Genomic DNA, 17,195 nt, shown 5'->3' on the forward strand with positions numbered 1-17,195 from the left:
TCATGAGACTTTCTTATACTCATTAGCTTAAAGTTATTCTTGCCCAGATCAGCAAAACAAACAACAACAAAATAACAACTTAGCATGTTTTTACCTTCTTTATCCTTGGAAGTTGTTCAGCATAGGGCTAGAGAGACGGCTCAGTAGATAAAAGTGCCTGCCACAAAAGCACAAACATGTGAGAGTTTGAATCCTCAAAAGGCAGGAGTGGGAAGTGGGCTAGACAGGCAGATCCCCAGCCAGCTGGCCAGTCTAGCTGAAACAGTGAGCTTCAGGTTCAGGGAGAAGTCCTATTTCAAAACAATAGAGGAAGAGCAGTAGAGGAAGATGCCCAAAGTTGACCTCTGGCCTCCATGCACATGCACAAACACAGGTGTCCAGCATCCCCATCGTGCTTCCTAACCATGCTTCCTGCTCTACTGGGTGATTAGTATGTGATGCTCCTGAGCATTGGAGCTTCGCGTGTCATCATTGCTGTCCATGACGTTGTTTCTAGTAGAGTTGGACTCTTTAGGTTCCGTTACCAATGGCTTTATACTTAACGAATAAGGACACTCAGTTTGAATTTTAGCTTCAGGAAATATTTTTAAATGAGAAAAGACAAAGATGAAAGGACCCTTTCCACCTTCCTCTCAAAATTTTTGAAATATTCATAACTTTTCTCCCTATGTCTTTTGAGGTCCTCTGAACTTGGACCCATTTTCTGATGGCATCTTTTAGATCTGAAGAACTTGGAAAAGTCTAAATATACCTCTAATGGACTCCAGGATTAACAGTGTTTTCTCAGCCAGGCAGTGGTGGCACACGAGCAGGAGGATCTCTGTGAATTCGAGGCCAGCCTGGTCTACAAGAGCTAGTTCCAGGGCAGGCAACAAAGTGACACAGAGAAACCCTGTCTCGAAAAACCAAAAACGAAAAAAAAAAAACAGTGTTCTCTCAGACTGTCAGCCCTTCATAGAACAGAGTATAGCATATGGCAGCATTCTGGCGTGCTCTCAGGGTTAACAACTTGATTACCACTCTTTTTTGTTTGTTTTTGCTTTTGTTTTGCACAGGGTCTCACGCCCTAGATGGCCAGGAACTCTTAAGAGATCTGCCGGTCTCTGCCTTCTGTGTGCTGGAATTAAAGTCTTGTGCCACCACACCTGGATGCTCAGCTACTTAAAAACATTTTATAGACTAAGAAGACTCAGAGGATAAAGTGTGAGGCCTGGAATTCAGGTCCTCAGAACCCACAGAATGATGGACAGGCTGCTGCCCATAATCCTAGCTCTGAAGGAAAGAGTCATGCTTGCCAGCACAAGCTAGGTAGTTAGACCATCAGGAACTGACCACCTATGAGTTTAGTGAGATCCTGCCTCAATAAATAAAGGTAGAGAATGTTCAAGATGACTATTTCAGGCCTCCACAGGCACATGGAACATGTCCAAAGACGTATGTAAAAACAAAGCAAGCCCAAAACTATTTTATTATAGAAATCTTTTTTATCACAGTTTTTAATTAATTAAATTTTTTTAAATTTATGTCCCAACAGCAGTTTCTCCTCCCTTCTCTCCTCCTGTTCCCTCCCTGCTTATTATAGAAATCTAAAGTGACTTAAAAAGAGAAGTGGCTAGGCATTGTGGCACCTATAGTCCAACTCTAGGAGGCAGAGGCAGAAGGGTCAGGAGTTTAAAAGTATCCTCGGCTTCATAGTGAGTTCAAGGCCAGTCTTAGCTTCTTGACACCCTGTCCCAAAAGAAACACAAAAATCCCCAGTTCTGTTCTAGCTGGCTTTGTAAGGATCCCGAGTCCTCCTGGACACCTGGGAGGGAAACAGCCTTGGTTTTCTGTGAGATGATAGCTGTAGATGGGAGAGACATGGGAGGAAACCAACAAGCCCAATGCTATGCCATATCCAGTTCTCACTGCCAATAGTCCAGTCCCTTGTCATTGGCCGGGTGCAGCAAGTGACCTGTGCCTCACTTGCAGGTATTGACTGGGCTCCTAAGAGCGACCGCATCGTCACCTGTGGGGCAGACCGGAACGCCTACGTCTGGAGTCAGAAAGACGGCATCTGGAAGCCTACCCTGGTGATCCTGAGGATTAACCGTGCAGCCACTTTTGTGAAGTGGTCCCCACTGGAGAATAAGTTTGCTGTGGGGAGTGGGGCCCGACTCATCTCTGTTTGTTACTTTGAGTCTGAAAATGACTGGTGAGCAACGTTGTGCCCTCTCTTTCCTCTCTGTATAGCCCATGCTTGGATGGCTGTGCTCTTGGGACTTGTTAAGGCCCTATGTTTCACTGCAGTGGCCCCTCTCTGGCCGGAAAGTAGCTTCTCCCTTTGAATTCCTCCTCCCAGAATAAATGCTGTTCTTCCTATGCACACGACTTAGTTCTGACATCTTTTCTTTTAATCTTCCTTTTTCCTCTCTTCTCCTTCCCTTCCCTTTTCCCTTCCCTACTTCCTTTTTTCTATTACTTCCTCCCTCCCTCATTCCCTCCTTCAGTTTCTTCATTTCCATCCTTCCCATTCCTGCCCCCAACTTTTTTAAATAGGAAATTTAATTATACAGGAAACATTTCCTCCTGGCTGAGTTTCAACCACAGTAACTGTTAAATGTTGTGTTCCTTGAAAGATTGTCCCCTATGTAGGTAAATTAGACCTTACTGCCATCTCAGATGTGGTCTTTGAAAATAAGTTGTATATTCTGTGACATTTCATCAGGCCACGTGTGGTGCGCACACCTGTAATCCTAGCATTCAGGAATTTGAGGCCAGTCTGAGCTATGTAGCAAGTTCAAGGTCAGTCTGAACTTTATATGGGAAGCTCTTGTTTAACAAAAGCAAGCATGTGGAAGGTAGTTAGCCCATAAAAAAGGACTCAGGTATACACCAAAGGATATCAGAGAAATCATTAGAACATTAAAAATAATTGGGCTTACAGAACTTACTTCAATAAATGTAGCTAACATTTCTTGTGGATTCTAGAATTTAAGCTATATTTATAAATGTATATGTAGTTTAGCTATTCAATTTGAATTGGGTTTATTGGGTGGCTTGGACAATGTAAACTAGTTTTTCTCTTTTCTTAGGTGGGTGAGCAAGCACATTAAGAAGCCAATTCGTTCCACAGTCCTCAGCTTGGACTGGCATCCCAACAACGTTTTGCTGGCTGCAGGCTCATGTGACTTCAAGTGCAGGTGGGGATAAGTGAACACTGAGACTTTGCTTTGACAAGTGTCCGTGGGGTTCCTTTCTTCCCAAGGCTCTATAATAGCACTGTGAGGGACTCAATAATGAGGGGAACTTGTGGGCTGGAAAAGGAGCTGGGGGTTGGGGGTGTGGCTCAGCAGGAGAGTGCTTGCATAGCTTGTACAAAACTCTGGGTCCCATCCCCCAGCACTTTGTAAGCCAGGCATGATGCTGCACATCTGTAACCCCAGCAGTCTGGATGTAGAGGCACGGAGATCAGAAGTTCATGGTCATCCTTAGCTACATAGTAAGTTTGAGGCCAGCCTAGGCTGTATGAGACCCCATCTCAAGAAAAAGGGAAGGAGATGGAAGAAAGCAAGCAGGTGAGCTAGTGAACTGATGCATAGTGATTAAAAGAACAAGTAGCAGAGGCAGTGATGGATGTGGCCCTGGAATAAGCAAGGGCTGCAGCAGGTCAGCCAGGCCAGACTCTTTAGGCAGAGTGTCAGCAGTTCCAAGTGCAGGAGTAACCCGTGCTGTGTCCATCTGTCTGTCTCTCTCTTTCAGCCTGTCTTTCTCATTTTTATTTTTAAATAGATTCATTTCATTTATCTGTATACATATATGTATGTGTGTCTGGCAAAAGCCAGAAGAGGATTGCACAGAATCTAGAGTTATAGGTAGTTGTGAGTCCCTGATACAGGTGCTGCAAACCCAACTCCAGTCCTCTTCAAGAGCAGCAGGTGCTCTTCACCACTGGGCCATTTCCCCAGCCCCATTTCTTGTCTTGTTTTGTTTTAAAAGATTTATTTATTTAGTATATATAGTGTTCTATCTGCGGTAGATAGGCATTCAGGCCAGAAGAGGGCGCCAGATCTCATTACGGATGGTTGTCAGTCACCATACAGTTGCTGGGAATTGAACTCAGGACCTCTGAAGAGCAGCCAGTGCTTTTAACTGCTGAGCCATCTCTTCAGCCCTTATTCCTCAGTTTTTGAGGGACAAGAAGTTTGAAACATGGACTTGTGTAGCCTCTGTTGCTCTGGAGCTCATCATCCTTCTTTGCCTTCCCCTTGTGCTGAATTACGAGCTGCACCTTCGTGCCTGCCAGCCCATTTTTCTTGACCACAGTTTCAAATCCCCACCCCCACCCCCATCCCTTTTTTTTTTTTTTTTTTTTTTGTTTTTTTGGAACAAGTAGCTCTGACTGTCCTAGAATTTACTTCATAAACCAGGCTGGCCTCAAACTCCTAGACATCCACCTGCCTCTGCCTTCCGAGACTAAAGGTGTGAGCCACCACCACCCAGCCAGTTCCTCATTTTGTATCCCAGACCACAGACTACAAAGTGAACCTGAGAGTAACCAAATGTCCTGAATCACGAACATTGTGCTGCTGAGCTGTTACTGCACTGGCTTTTCCAGTTACAGTGTTTGTCATTAGCCTGTGGCTAGGGGGGATGGAATTGCTTTTTGAAAGTTGTTCTTTGCCAGGCAGTGGTGGCGCACACCTTTAATCCCAGCACTCGAGAGGCAGAGGCAGACAGATCTCTGAATTCGAGGCCAGCCTGGTCTACAGAGCAGGTTCCAGGACAGCCAGTACTGTTACACAGAGAAACCCTGTCTTGAAAAACTAAAAAAAAAAAAAAAAAAGAAAAAGAAAAAAGAAAAAAAGGATTATCAGGGGACTTTTTCTTTAGCAAAAAGAAAAAAGCAAATAATTACTGGTTTTTTGGTTTTTCGAGACAGGGTTTCTCTGTGGCTTTGGAGCCTGTCCTGGAACTAGCTCTGTAGACCAGGCTGGTCTCTAACTCACAGAGATCCTCCTGCCTCTGCCTCCTGAGTGCTGGGATTAAAGGCATGCACCACCACCGCCCGGCTAATAATTACTGTTTTGTGTTGACTCTTGGGTGGCAAAGTTGAGACACACCCATGTTCAGTACCTATGTGAAAAATTTCTAGAAAACTTGGCCAGAGATTTATATTTTAAAATAATAGGGTTTAATGACAAAACAAAACAGAAAACAGGGCTGGTGTGGCTCAGTGGTAGAGCCCCTGCTTAGAATCCTCCAGTGAGGAGCTGGGGTGTGGCTCAGTGGTAGAGCCCCTGCCTGGCATGTAGCAAAGCCCAAAGCCCAGTCTTCAGCACTGCCATAAAGAAATAAAAAAAAGATGGCATTAGAGTAGTCTAGGAACTTTATGTTCAGGTATTTGTTAGCTGTTATTTATACAGAGTCATCCTAGCTCCCTTGGAAAACAAGACAAGATCGTACTGTCTGGACATGTTGGCAGGTGACTACAACTCCACACACAGGAGATGATGTCCTTACCCTTCTGGAGCCTCAGCTGCCACTGTCAATCTGGAGTTGGGCTTAGGGGAACAGAGTTCTTTTGGGCAGTCTTAAGATGTAGTTTGCCCCTCCTAGCTAAGCTACCTTTGACTTCTGGTCTTCTGCCTTAGCCTCCTGAGGCTGGAGTTATGAGCGGGCACTCACCACACAGGCTCAGATGTTTTATTAAAGAGAAGAGGGGTCAGGAGAGACTGGAAGGCAGATTCCAGCTGTTCTTTGTTATTAGTAGCCCTAAAAGTCCAGCTCTCAAGGCTACTCCCAGGGTTTGAAGAAAAGCTCCACAATGTAGCAGAACTAAACTTAAACTTTTTTCTATCTGAGTGATAAGGAATAAATTCACACACATGCTATTTGGGTCATGTTCTTTATTTTTCTGTCCTTTAATTTTCTTCTAATTCTTTCTAGTTCTCCTTTGTTCCAATTCTTTCTTGCTTCTTTGTTTACCTAGCTTAAATACATTTTTTACAGGAGGCTTGAGGAAATAAGAAAAAAAGTTACAAAAATTTTATGTCATTGGTCATAGCATATTCCTTGGGTAAATAATAAGGACAGAGCTGTTTACCATGGCAGCACAAGGTTTCATGGGTTTTGGGGTAAGACTTTGACTGGAGGCTAGGGGCACAGTGCCCAGTGCAAAACATAGTTATTCCTCAGCCAGACTTGGCAAGAAAAAAATTCGCATGATTTTTTAGGTTGCTTTTTGTTAATAACTTTGGTTCAACATCTGCAACTCTGGCTTTGTGTATATTTGTAAAGTTTTTTTTTTTTTTTTGGTTTTTCGAGACAGGGTTTGTCTGTGGTTTTTGGAGCCTGTCCTGGAACTAGCTCTGTAGACCAGGCTGGTCTTGAACTCACAGAGATCCACCTGCCTCTGCCTCCTGAGTGCTGGGATTAAAGGCGTGCGCCAGCACCGCCCGGCCATCTGTAAAGTTTTTAACTTATGATCTGTTTACAGAAACAGTCTAGTTTGAACTTTCTCTGAGGTAAAAATGAGTTAATTGTGTATAGTTTGAGTAAAAGGAACAAAGCAGACTTAAGTGTCTTACAGTTCTCGTGGGACAATAGATCTAGTGAAGCATATTTTAGTATATTTTCTATATATCAGAACCATACAGTTAATGAGAAGTCATCTTCCTGACCATCCACAGATATATGTGCCCATAATATTGAGATGCAGTCATGAGATTACATATACATATTACGTGAGATTGCACACTACAGTGCAAATATTGGGAAGACACCAAAGCTGCTCTTGCACACGTAAAATTACAGACAGGAGCAACAGTTTCCAGAGTCAGTGGTCCTGCGAGCCTTGCCTGAATGGGATTCTCCTCCATCAGAGGATCATTCCTCTGGTGGGTTGACCTTTGAACACCTGCTGTATATTCCCACGGCCTCTGATACTTTGTCCCTCCCCTTCCTAAGTCTGGGCTAAAACACATTACATACAGCTGTGGGGAACTAGAGACAAGGAGTTGGAAAGAGACTGAGGACTTTGGCTGTAAAAACTCCACGTTTTATTTATCTCTGTGTGGTATATGCATGTGTTCATGTGGGCACATGTGTGGAGACCAGAGTTAACTTCAATTACTGTCCTCTCTCTCCACCTTATTTTTCGAGTCAAAGTCTCTCACTGAACTGGGTGTTTTCTGTTTCAGCTAGACTGAGCCTCCAGGATCTGTTTGTACCCTGCTCAGTGCTTGGGTTACATACAGATGCATGCTGCCATACCCAGCTTTCTATGTGGGTGATGAGGATCTGAACTTAACATTCTCATACTTGTTCAGCAAGCACTTTACTGATTGATCGTCTCCCTGGCTCCCCCCCTCCCCTGCCCCTTTTTGAAAGACGTAGTCTTACTACAGAGTTCTGATTGACCTTGAATTCGGAGAGATCCTCTTGCCTCTGCTTCCTGAGTACTGATATTAAAGATATGCCCTGCTCAGTTTACCAGCTCATTCATCTGTCTTTAAGTGAGTTGATATCTGGCTTGTTTAGGATAGCAGCAGCTTCCTCTCCTGCCACTGACTGTGGGCCTCTTGGAGTGTGTGCTGAGGCTGGTGCTGTAGGAGGCAGCAAAGGGTGCTTTGCTGTGAGTACAGTCTGACGTGGAGTGACAGCAGTACCTCCTCACTGTGGCTATCAGCCCCTCAACCCTTCTGTGTCTGGAGCCACTTGTGGATCTGAACTTACCATTGTGCCTTGTTCCCTTTCAGGCCAACCCCTCCATTCTGCATTGCCTCCAGTAGCTGCCAGTGGCCCTTTATTTCTTTTTTTAAAAATAATTTATTATGTATACAGTGTTCTGCCAGCGTGTATGTCTGCATGCCAGAATAAGGCACCAGGTCTCATTACAGATGGTGTGAGTCACCACGTGGTTACTGGGAGTTGAACTTGGGACCTCTGGAAGAGCAACCAGTGCTCTTACCCTCTGAGCCATCTCTCCAGCTCCATATTCACACATTTTCATTTGTTTTTTTCTTTATTTCCTATGTTTTGAACAACAGAGTGTTTTCTGCATACATCAAAGAGGTGGATGAGAAGCCAGCCAGCACTCCCTGGGGCAGCAAGATGCCTTTTGGTCAGCTGATGTCTGAATTTGGTGGCAGTGGCACCGGTGGCTGGGTGCATGGGGTCAGCTTCTCTGCCAGTGGGAGCCGCTTGGCCTGGGTCAGCCATGACAGCACTGTGTCCGTTGCTGATGCTTCAAAAAGTGTGCAGTGAGTATTTGCCTTGCAGGTGGAAGGTGGAACATTCCATGAAAGCTCTCAGCAGCACACTGAGGCCGCTGTCCTAGTATCTTTTGAGCACCTCAACAGCTGTAGCTGCCTTTAAAGTTATAGGCAGGTGTTAAATACCTGTTGGGAGACTTTAAGGAGTTGGGACTTCCTTCCAGGAACACTTCTTGGTAAAAGTACTGGTAGTGTCCCTTTGAAGACCCTCCTGGTGTGCTGTTAACAAGGGTGCCTTTGGAATAGCCAGGTTATTCTGTGTCTTGTGAGCCTTTACTAGGGGAGGTGTGAACAAGTACCTGCCTCACCTGAGGCAGTATGCATACAGCAACCAAAGGACGATCCTACTGAGGTCCAGCTTCCCAGGCATTGAGCTTCCTGGGCTTAGGCACAGAGCATGGGCGACTCCGAAGCAGATAACAACATTCAGCAGTCTCATCTGCCAGGGATGACTTGTCCATAGAGGCATAGATGGGATTCCCCCACTTTACCTAGCCCTCCACACTCAGTACACTCTAGCCTCTCCCTAGACGACCTGCAGTTAGGGCAGAATTGCATACAGCTAGCTGAGAGCCACAGGATAGAGCAGCTGGGACCCCAGGTGAGGGTCCCGTAACTCTGCCCCCTCCTATGAGGCAGTGCCAACAGGCTTGACCTTGAGGGTCTCTGGAAAATAGTCACAGATTCTCTGATGAAGATGAAGGCTGTTAGGCTTGGAGGACAGCACTAATAAGTCTGTGATTGTTTCCTAATGTCAGTATTACCTACCAGCCTTAAGGGAAATCCCAGTGAGGTATGGTGGCACATACTTAAAGCACTCAGGAGGTAGAGGCAGGAGGATGAGTGCAAGGCCAGTCTGGGTTACTTACTGAGACCCTTTCTCAGTAAACAGGACTGAGTCTGTTGAACCTGCGTGGTATGCACACACCTTCAATTCCTTTCCCTTACACCACCCAAAAAATAGAAAGGCGATCCATTCTTATTCCACACGGTTGGAGAACAATGCTGCCTTCATGCTATTTGGGAAGTCTGCTGGAAGAACCCGAATTGCAATGACTCATTCATGAGGGAGTCACCCCCTCAGCCTTGAAGCACTATCAGATATGGGAGTAAAAGTTTGCTCTGTAGCAGAGGAAGAAGCCTGGAGATTCCTCTTAGGAATCCATTCCTCGCTGTGAGCCCTTCCCCATGGTAGCTGAGGAAAGTTCATTGTGACAGTCTCCAGACTGGCCACTCTGTGTCATGGGGGAGGCACAAAACATGACATTGCAGAGGTGACATTTTCTCTCCTAAGCTGATTACTATAGGAATCAGCTCACCCTTATTAAAAATAATGTTTGGAACTTGCTATGTATCCTGGACTGGTGTCAAGCTTATGATCCTCCTGCCTTAGCCTCACAAATAAATGTAGTTTTTTTTAAAAATATATATTTATTATGTATAGAGTGTTCTGTCTATGTATGCCTGCAGGCCAGAAGAGGGCACCAGATCTCATTATAGATGGTTGTGAGCCACCATGTGGCTGCTGGAAATTGAACTCAGAACCTCTGAAAGAGATGTCAGTGCTCTTACCCTCTGAGCCATCTCTCCAACCCTAAATATAGTTTTATAAGCCAGGCATGGTGGTACTAGCCTTAAATTCCAGCATTCAGGAAGCTGAGGCAGGAGGGTCATGAGTTTGAGGTCAGCCAGGGCTATCTTAAAGACTCTCAAAACACCAAACATGTGAAACTGGGGAGATGGCTCAGTGGGTAAAGGTGACTGATGACTTGGGTTTGGTCCCTGGAATCCATCCACTTCATGGAGGAAGAGACTGACTACCACAAGTTGTCCTATCACTGCACACATTCTATGATGCGCATGCACTCAAATATGCATACATACGTGCACATTCTCATTTAGTCTTTTTACTTTGGGTGGTATTTAATGGCAGTGCTGGTTCTGGATTGGCTGTTGAAGCACTGCGGCTCTCGGCACTTGTTACTGTTGCGTGTCTCCTCTGCACTCATTCTCACTAGTAAGCTGACTGTTTCAGCTCTGTCCACTCCACCCCTCCCCTTCTCTAGTGTAAATATGCCACAGCTTGAGCTTCTGATAATGTGTTAGTCCTTTAATTCTGTAGCTGCTTGATTAAGGGGCCTCCTGAGACACAAGCACTTAGCAGTTTCTATGGGTATGTGGATGTGTTCTGGGACAGGGTCTTTTTGAGCCAGGCTGTCCTCAAGCTCACTGTGGCATTTAGACTGGGCTGTCACCCCAGGTCCACCTGCATCTGCCTCCCAAATGCTAGTATTATAGGTGTGTACCAACCGCCTTTCCAAAATGCATCCCGTAGTCTGGGGATGTGACTCAGTGGGTAAGAGCCATTTACAAGGACCTGAGTTTAAATTTCCAACATCCATGTAAAAGTCAGTCATGACCATGTGCCTGTGACCACAGCATTGAGGGCAGAGGCAGACAGACCCTGGGAATTTGCTGGCCAGCCTGTAAGCCAAAACATTGAGCTTCTGGTTCAGTGAGAGATCCTTCCTGAGGGTTTCAGACAGAAGAAGAGTGATAGAGCAGGACATTAGGTGCCCTGCCCTGGCTGCCACATGCTCCAGCTTTCACGTTTACAGTAGGAACATTTATCACTAGGTGTTTTTCTGCCACAACTGGTTATGTACATCTGTACATGTACACACACACACGGCTGTTGAGTGTGAGCTGGCTAAGATCAAGAGTCATCTCATAGCGGTGGCTCTCACAGGGCGTGGCTGCCAGCAAGGGTCTCTGTAGTGCCAGCACCAGACTGCACTCACCAGCAGGAAGGACGGCAAGAGCTGTGGCGGGTAAGAAAGGAAAAGCCATTGTAGGCAGAGGCAATGGTCAGAGCCAAGGTTTGAGGACTTCAAACCTTGGATGGACAAGGCAGAAAGGAAGGACTCCTTGGGGGCCATGAATAGCAATGCCTTAGCAATGGGCAGGGCAAAGGCTAGAGAGAGCCAGTCCTTGACTTTTATCTGATTGATTGATAGAGAGCTAGGGGTCAAACCAGGGCCTTGCCTGTGTTATATTCCCAGCCTCAAGGCCTCAGTTTCTGAAGGTCACTTTGGGGTCACCTCATGCTTAAGATTCCTGCAAGGAGAGGTCAGGGAGCTCTTTTTAGAGAAGTGTTGGCTGGTACAGCAGAAACCACTGTGAGAATGGGGTCTTTGTTGTCCTCTGTCTGTGAAGAAGCCATGGGCTGTGGTTCCCCAGTGTAACAAGTGTTCTTGTGTTCAGGGTTTCTACTCTGAAAACGGAGTTCCTGCCACTGCTGAGTGTGTCGTTCGTCTCAGAGAACAGCGTTGTGGCCGCTGTAAGTATCTGTTGTCCTTGCAGTGTGCCGCGTGCATCTCCAAGCCAGGAATAACGCATGCTCTGTGACAGGCACAGAGCACACCCCTTCTGAGAAAGAGTGGCTGGGAGCTCTCTGCTGGGGTTGGCAGGTGGGCAGGGGTTCTCTGTTCTGACTAACCTTCCATTTCAGGGCCACGACTGCTGCCCGATGCTATTCAACTATGACGACCGTGGCTGTTTGACCTTTGTGTCCAAGCTAGATGTCCCAAAACAGAGCATCCAGCGCAACATGTCTGCCATGGAACGCTTCCGCAACATGGACAAGAGAGCCACAACTGAGGACCGCAACACAGCCTTGGAGACGCTGCACCAGAACAGCATCACGTAGGTGTCACCAGCTGCCTGGAGCTAGGGCACTGGGCTTCTGTAAAGAGGTGGTTGGCCAAGGTGCCCACTCCTTGTCATTTCATTACAGAAGCCCTCTGTGCTGCAGGCCCCAGCTCCCTGAAGGAATGAGGGCAGTGCTAAGCCTGTGCCTCCCACCTAAGGGCTTATTGTAACAGAGAAGAGTTGGCTGGATGTGGTACCCAGGCCTTTAATCCCTCCATTAGGAGGCAGAGGCAGGTGTGAATCTGTGAATTCAAGACCAGCCTGGTCTACATAGCCTACATAGTGAGTTCCAGGCGAGCCAAGACTGCATGGTGAAACCCTATCTCAGCAACAAAAAGTGAGCTGCCACCACCTCATCATTGTGCCTTCAAGATGCAGTTAGCAGCAGGCATGCAGAAGGAGGAGTGTGACCCTATCAGAGAAGGCCTGGCTGGCTAGTAGTGTCCCAATGTGTGTGGGAGGTAGGTTCATGCCGGGCATGGTGGCACAGGCCTGTAGTCCCAATACCTTGGGAGACTGAGGCAAGAGTGCCAACAAGATGGCTCAGTGGATAAAGGTGCTTGCTGCCAAGCCTGACAGATGAGTATGCTCCCAGAACCTACGTGGCGAAAGGAGAGCACCGACTCCCAGAAGTTGTCCTCTGCCATCCATGCACACAGGCAGTTAGCTGAAGAAGTAGTAACGCATGTAAAGCCATCCCCAGCTCCTAGGCTGCACACATAGTCCTTTGCTGTAGTGTACAGTGTCCTTAGAGGGCAGACTCTCATCTGGACATTTGAGACAGGAGAGAAGCTGCATCTTGGAAGGTTTCCACATGATTAGCTCACGTAGGTTGTTTCCCTTATCTGCTGGGCTCTGCTGGAATCTGGAGGAGTGACTGCCTGCTGCTGGCATTGTGATGAATCAATTTATTTGTGTATTCTTTGGTGTTTAGGACTTGGGACTGCACTCAGGACCTAAGACTTGCTAGGCAAGCACTCCACCACCAAGGCACAGCACCTGCCCTTATAAAGACAGATTTAAAATGCAAGGGAGGCATTGGGCCTTGTGCCCTGGCTGTCCTGGAAGGTTGATTTGAAAGGGCTTGTTGGAGACCAGTTGGCTTCAGTCCTGCTCTGGTCACGCCTGTATCTGAAAAATCAAAACAGTTCCTTACATCTGCATCACTACTGAGTCCCTTCCCTGTTGAACCCATCACATGCTGTGAGGTCACTGTCTCTCCTTCTGGTCTCCTCTTTCAACTTTTGCCTTTCTCTGACTTCAGTAACAAAATCACCCCCCCACACACACACACACACACACAACCTATACAGCACCTTGGCTGGCCTGGAGCTTGCTTTGTAGACCAGGCTGGTCTGTAATTCACATATCTGATGACCTCTGTCTTTTGAGTGCTAGGATTAAAGGCATGTGCCAACATGTGCCCCTCCCCACCCCCCGTTTTTGACATAGGATTTCATGTAGCTTAGGTTGGTCTCAGACTCACTAAATAGGCTGGGGTAGGGGATTGGGAGAAATAGGTGGGTAGAGGATTTCTGCGTTACTGAGGATGACCTTAAACTTACCTTCTACCTCTACCTTCCAAGCGCTAGGGTACGTAGGCATAGGCATGTACCAACATACACAATTGATGTTAATGGTGATCCAACCAGGACCTCTGCCAACTGAACCACATCTCAAGCTAGTGAGGGCCCTCACCTCCTCCTGTTTTGAGACAGGGTCTTGCTATGTCACCTTGATGAATCTTGAATTTGAGCCCAGCTATCTTTGGGATATTTTGACTCTGACTGATATGGCCCAATGCCGATGGACATGTTACTATTTGAGAGTAAGGAGTTGAGTGCATTTCCTTTAGTGGACCTTACAGTGAGTGAAGAGGGTTGGGCTCGCTTCCACACAGACCTCACAATCTCTTGATTTTGCTTTTCTTTTAGTCAGGTGTCTATTTATGAGGTGGACAAACAAGACTGTCGAAAATTTTGCACTACTGGCATCGATGGAGCCATGACAATTTGGGATTTCAAGGTATTTCTTCTTGGTACTGGTTTATGCAGCATTGGGAATGGAACCCAGGGCATCACACTTGTTAGGAGAGCTCTCTTCTACTGGACTACCCTAGCCCTTGATTTCCAAGTGTTTCTACTCTACATGATTGTGCTCAAACTCTTCCTAAAAGGAAGATTGCTCCCTTCAGTGTATGGAAGCAGCGCTGGCCCCAGATCTTTAAGCATGAGGGGACCAGCATTCCTAGTGGGTGGTTGATGTCTCCTAAATAGTATTTGATTTCAAGAAACCTTGAATGCCATTGTTGAGACAGGCCCTGTGCTGGCCACTAGCTTACATTTCTATGTGTAGACAGATTTTCATAGTTTACAGAAATTTATTTAATAAATACAAATAGCATGGAGCTCATTCCTGTAATACCTACACTTGGGAAGCTGAGGTAGAAGGATTGTTTTGAATTTGATGCCAGTCTGTGCTAGAGAATAAGACCTTGCTCCCCCAGCCCCCAAATAATGCAGTGAGCTGAGAAGATGGAACACACACACACACACACACACACACACAATCACACACAATGTGTGGTAGTGCAAGAATAGTATAGGGGTCTAGAGTGATGGCTCAGCAGTTAAGACCACTTGCTTAGGACTCAGGGTTCATTTCCCAGCACCCACATGGCAGTTCACAACCAAATGTAACTCTAGTTCTAGCATCCACTGCCCTCTTCTGACCTCCACAGACATCAGGCACACATGTGACAAACATACATACATTCAGGCAAACATTATACACATAAGAATACATAAGTGAATCTTTGAAAAAAAGTACATAGTGATGCACATTTTTAATCCCAGCACTCAGGAGTCAGAAGCAGGTGGATCTCTGTGAATTTGAATTCAGCTTGGCCTGGTCTACAGAGTGAGTTCAGGACAGCCAGTACTACACAGAGAAACCCTGTATCAAAAAAAAAAAAAGAAGAGAGAGAGAGAAAGGAGTGAGATGGTGTGAGCCCATTGGGAACAGAGATGTCCAGGCCTGGGGAACCAGCCTGGAGCCAAGGTCTGGAGAGTAGAGGGTGAGGAAGGTCGGCTTGTGTACCTACCAGGGAGGGGTGCAGCAGTGTGGCACCTCAGGAAACGGGCAGCAAATCCTCAGGACTGACCAATGTTCTGCTTTTCTCAAGACTCTGGAGTCTTCCATCCAGGGCCTCCGGATAATGTGAAGCTGTGTGAGCCTCTGCCATCCAGCACGAGGAACAGACGGGGCTGCGCACACTCTGCCTTTGGCATGCTGGTGAGGACCGCCGGCCCATGGAAACACTGTCAAAACTATCAAGCAACTAGCGTGTGTTCATGTGGATGTTGTGGGTGAAGTGTGGGTTTAAAGACAGCAGGGGTTTCTTTTTTGTTTTTTCTTTCTTTTCATTTTGTTTTGATTTTGCTATCTCATTCCATTTTTGACCAAAGCTTCTCTTTAAGTAGTTTATTATGGAAGATTGTCACACTAACTTAAAGGGTAAGGGAAGTGTGTATTGTCTGCTAAAAAATTAAAAACCCAAGTGTGCAAATGTGTTTTGATTTGTTTTTTTTTTCCCTTCATACTATTTGTGTTGTTAGTGGAACAGATCCATCTTCATTAGGTTAGTTCATTTTTAGGGTCAGGCCCTAGACCTCAGGTCCCAAAACTGCACTGTCCTCTACAACGTTCAACCAGGGAGAAGTAGTTATTGAGGGCTGAAACAGGAGGATTGCAAGTTCAAGGTACAAAAACAAACAGTGTATCGTGTCTCACAGGAGATAGAGTTGTCTGTTCTGGAAACACAGCATTCCTTCCGCAAATTGGTGCCCAGGACCCTATACTGGATAGCTGAAGAGCCGTGGAGCATCCCTCCTCCTCTGCTGGGCAGAGCCAGTTAGAGGCTGCTCTGGAGACTTGTGGCTTAGCCAGGCTCTTTCCTGTGCTCCACCCATGAGCAGAGAAAAGGGGGCCTCTGCCATCTTGGCCTAGAGATCCCTATGTCCAGCCTGAGCTATTTCCATCCTAACTCAGTATCACATTTGATGGGACAAGACTAAGGATCATTCTAGATGCAAATCTAAATGAGTGGCAGGATAACTTGTGGAGTGGAGGCAGGAGGATTGCCACAAATTTGAGACTGCTCTGGTCTACATAGGTTCTGGGCCAGCCAAGACTACATATTAAGATCCTGTCTCCCGCCGGGCGGTGGTGGCGCACGCCTTTAATCCCAGCACTCGGGAGGCAGAGGCAGGCGGATCTCTGTGAGTTCGAGACCAGCCTGGTCTACAGAGCTAGTTCCGGGACAGGCTCCAAAGCCACAGAGAAACCCTGTCTCGAAAAACCAAAAAAAAAAAAAAGATCCTGTCTCCCAACACCAAAATCAGTGCATGAATCTGGAGCAGCGTAGTGTGACCATCTCTTCATTCCACTGCACAGGGCAAGCCAGATAGGCACTAAACAGGGTCTCGTGTAGCCCAGGCTGGCCTGGACTCCCTATGCAAGCAGGAATAACCTTGAAGAACTGTGGTTTACACCTCCAGAGTTGTAAGGTGTGCTCCGTGGTGCTGAGAATGGAATCTAGGACCCTGTGTGTGCCAGGCCAGCACTCTTCCAACTGGGCCACAGCCCCAGGCCTCTGGGTGGCAGTTTGCTCTCTGTTGGGACTGGCTAGCAAGGGTCTAAGAATGTTAAGAAATTTGAAAGCAAATGACCCTTTTGATGACACATGGCAGACCTTACTATCTCCAAGAGAGGGCATGGCAGCAGCACCTGGGAGCTGGCCTGTTGGCCCTGCCTCAGTCACCCCTGTGCTGCAGTGCCCTCCTGGCACCCCTGACATCAGGAACTCCTCCGTCAACACTGCCTTGTGTGCTTGAATATGCCAAGGTAGGTGCTGAGTGCGCACAAGACCTCTATAGTTGCTGTTCCTGTTACACTTGAGGGCTGACAAAACTCAAGCGCACCAGAGGAAGTGAATAACCAGAACCCCAGCAGTAACCATTGTGCATGCTCCCCACTGGGCAAGGCTAGGCATCCTCCTGCCTCAGCCTCCCGAGTGCTCACCACCCCACCAGGCTTTGGACCTTCCTAAGGAACATACTTTGAAGGGTTTCATTCGAGATGGCTCAGAGGTTAAGAGCACTGGCTGCTCCTCCAGAGGTCCTGAGTTCAATTCCCAGCAACCACATGGTGGCTCACAACCATCTGTAC

General features: G+C 46.8%; 1 protein-coding gene across 1 annotated transcript in view; it reads left to right on the forward strand.

Annotated features, from left to right (window-relative positions):
- Arpc1a (actin related protein 2/3 complex subunit 1A) overlaps positions 1-15,534 on the forward strand; it is a 24,689-nt gene extending 9,155 nt beyond the window's left edge. Inside the window, exons 4-10 of the mRNA XM_005368055.3 lie at positions 1,972-2,194; positions 3,075-3,182; positions 8,031-8,243; positions 11,520-11,595; positions 11,767-11,960; positions 13,901-13,991; positions 15,151-15,534. Of these exons, the coding sequence (XP_005368112.1) occupies positions 1,972-2,194; positions 3,075-3,182; positions 8,031-8,243; positions 11,520-11,595; positions 11,767-11,960; positions 13,901-13,991; positions 15,151-15,189 (944 nt within the window). The 3' untranslated portion in view covers positions 15,190-15,534. The remainder of the gene's footprint in view (positions 1-1,971; positions 2,195-3,074; positions 3,183-8,030; positions 8,244-11,519; positions 11,596-11,766; positions 11,961-13,900; positions 13,992-15,150) is intronic.
- The last annotated feature ends 1,661 nt before the right edge of the window (positions 15,535-17,195 follow it).

Source organism: Microtus ochrogaster, unplaced genomic scaffold (genome assembly GCF_000317375.1).
Source record: "Microtus ochrogaster isolate Prairie Vole_2 unplaced genomic scaffold, MicOch1.0 UNK27, whole genome shotgun sequence".
NCBI lineage: Eukaryota > Metazoa > Chordata > Mammalia > Rodentia > Cricetidae > Microtus > Microtus ochrogaster.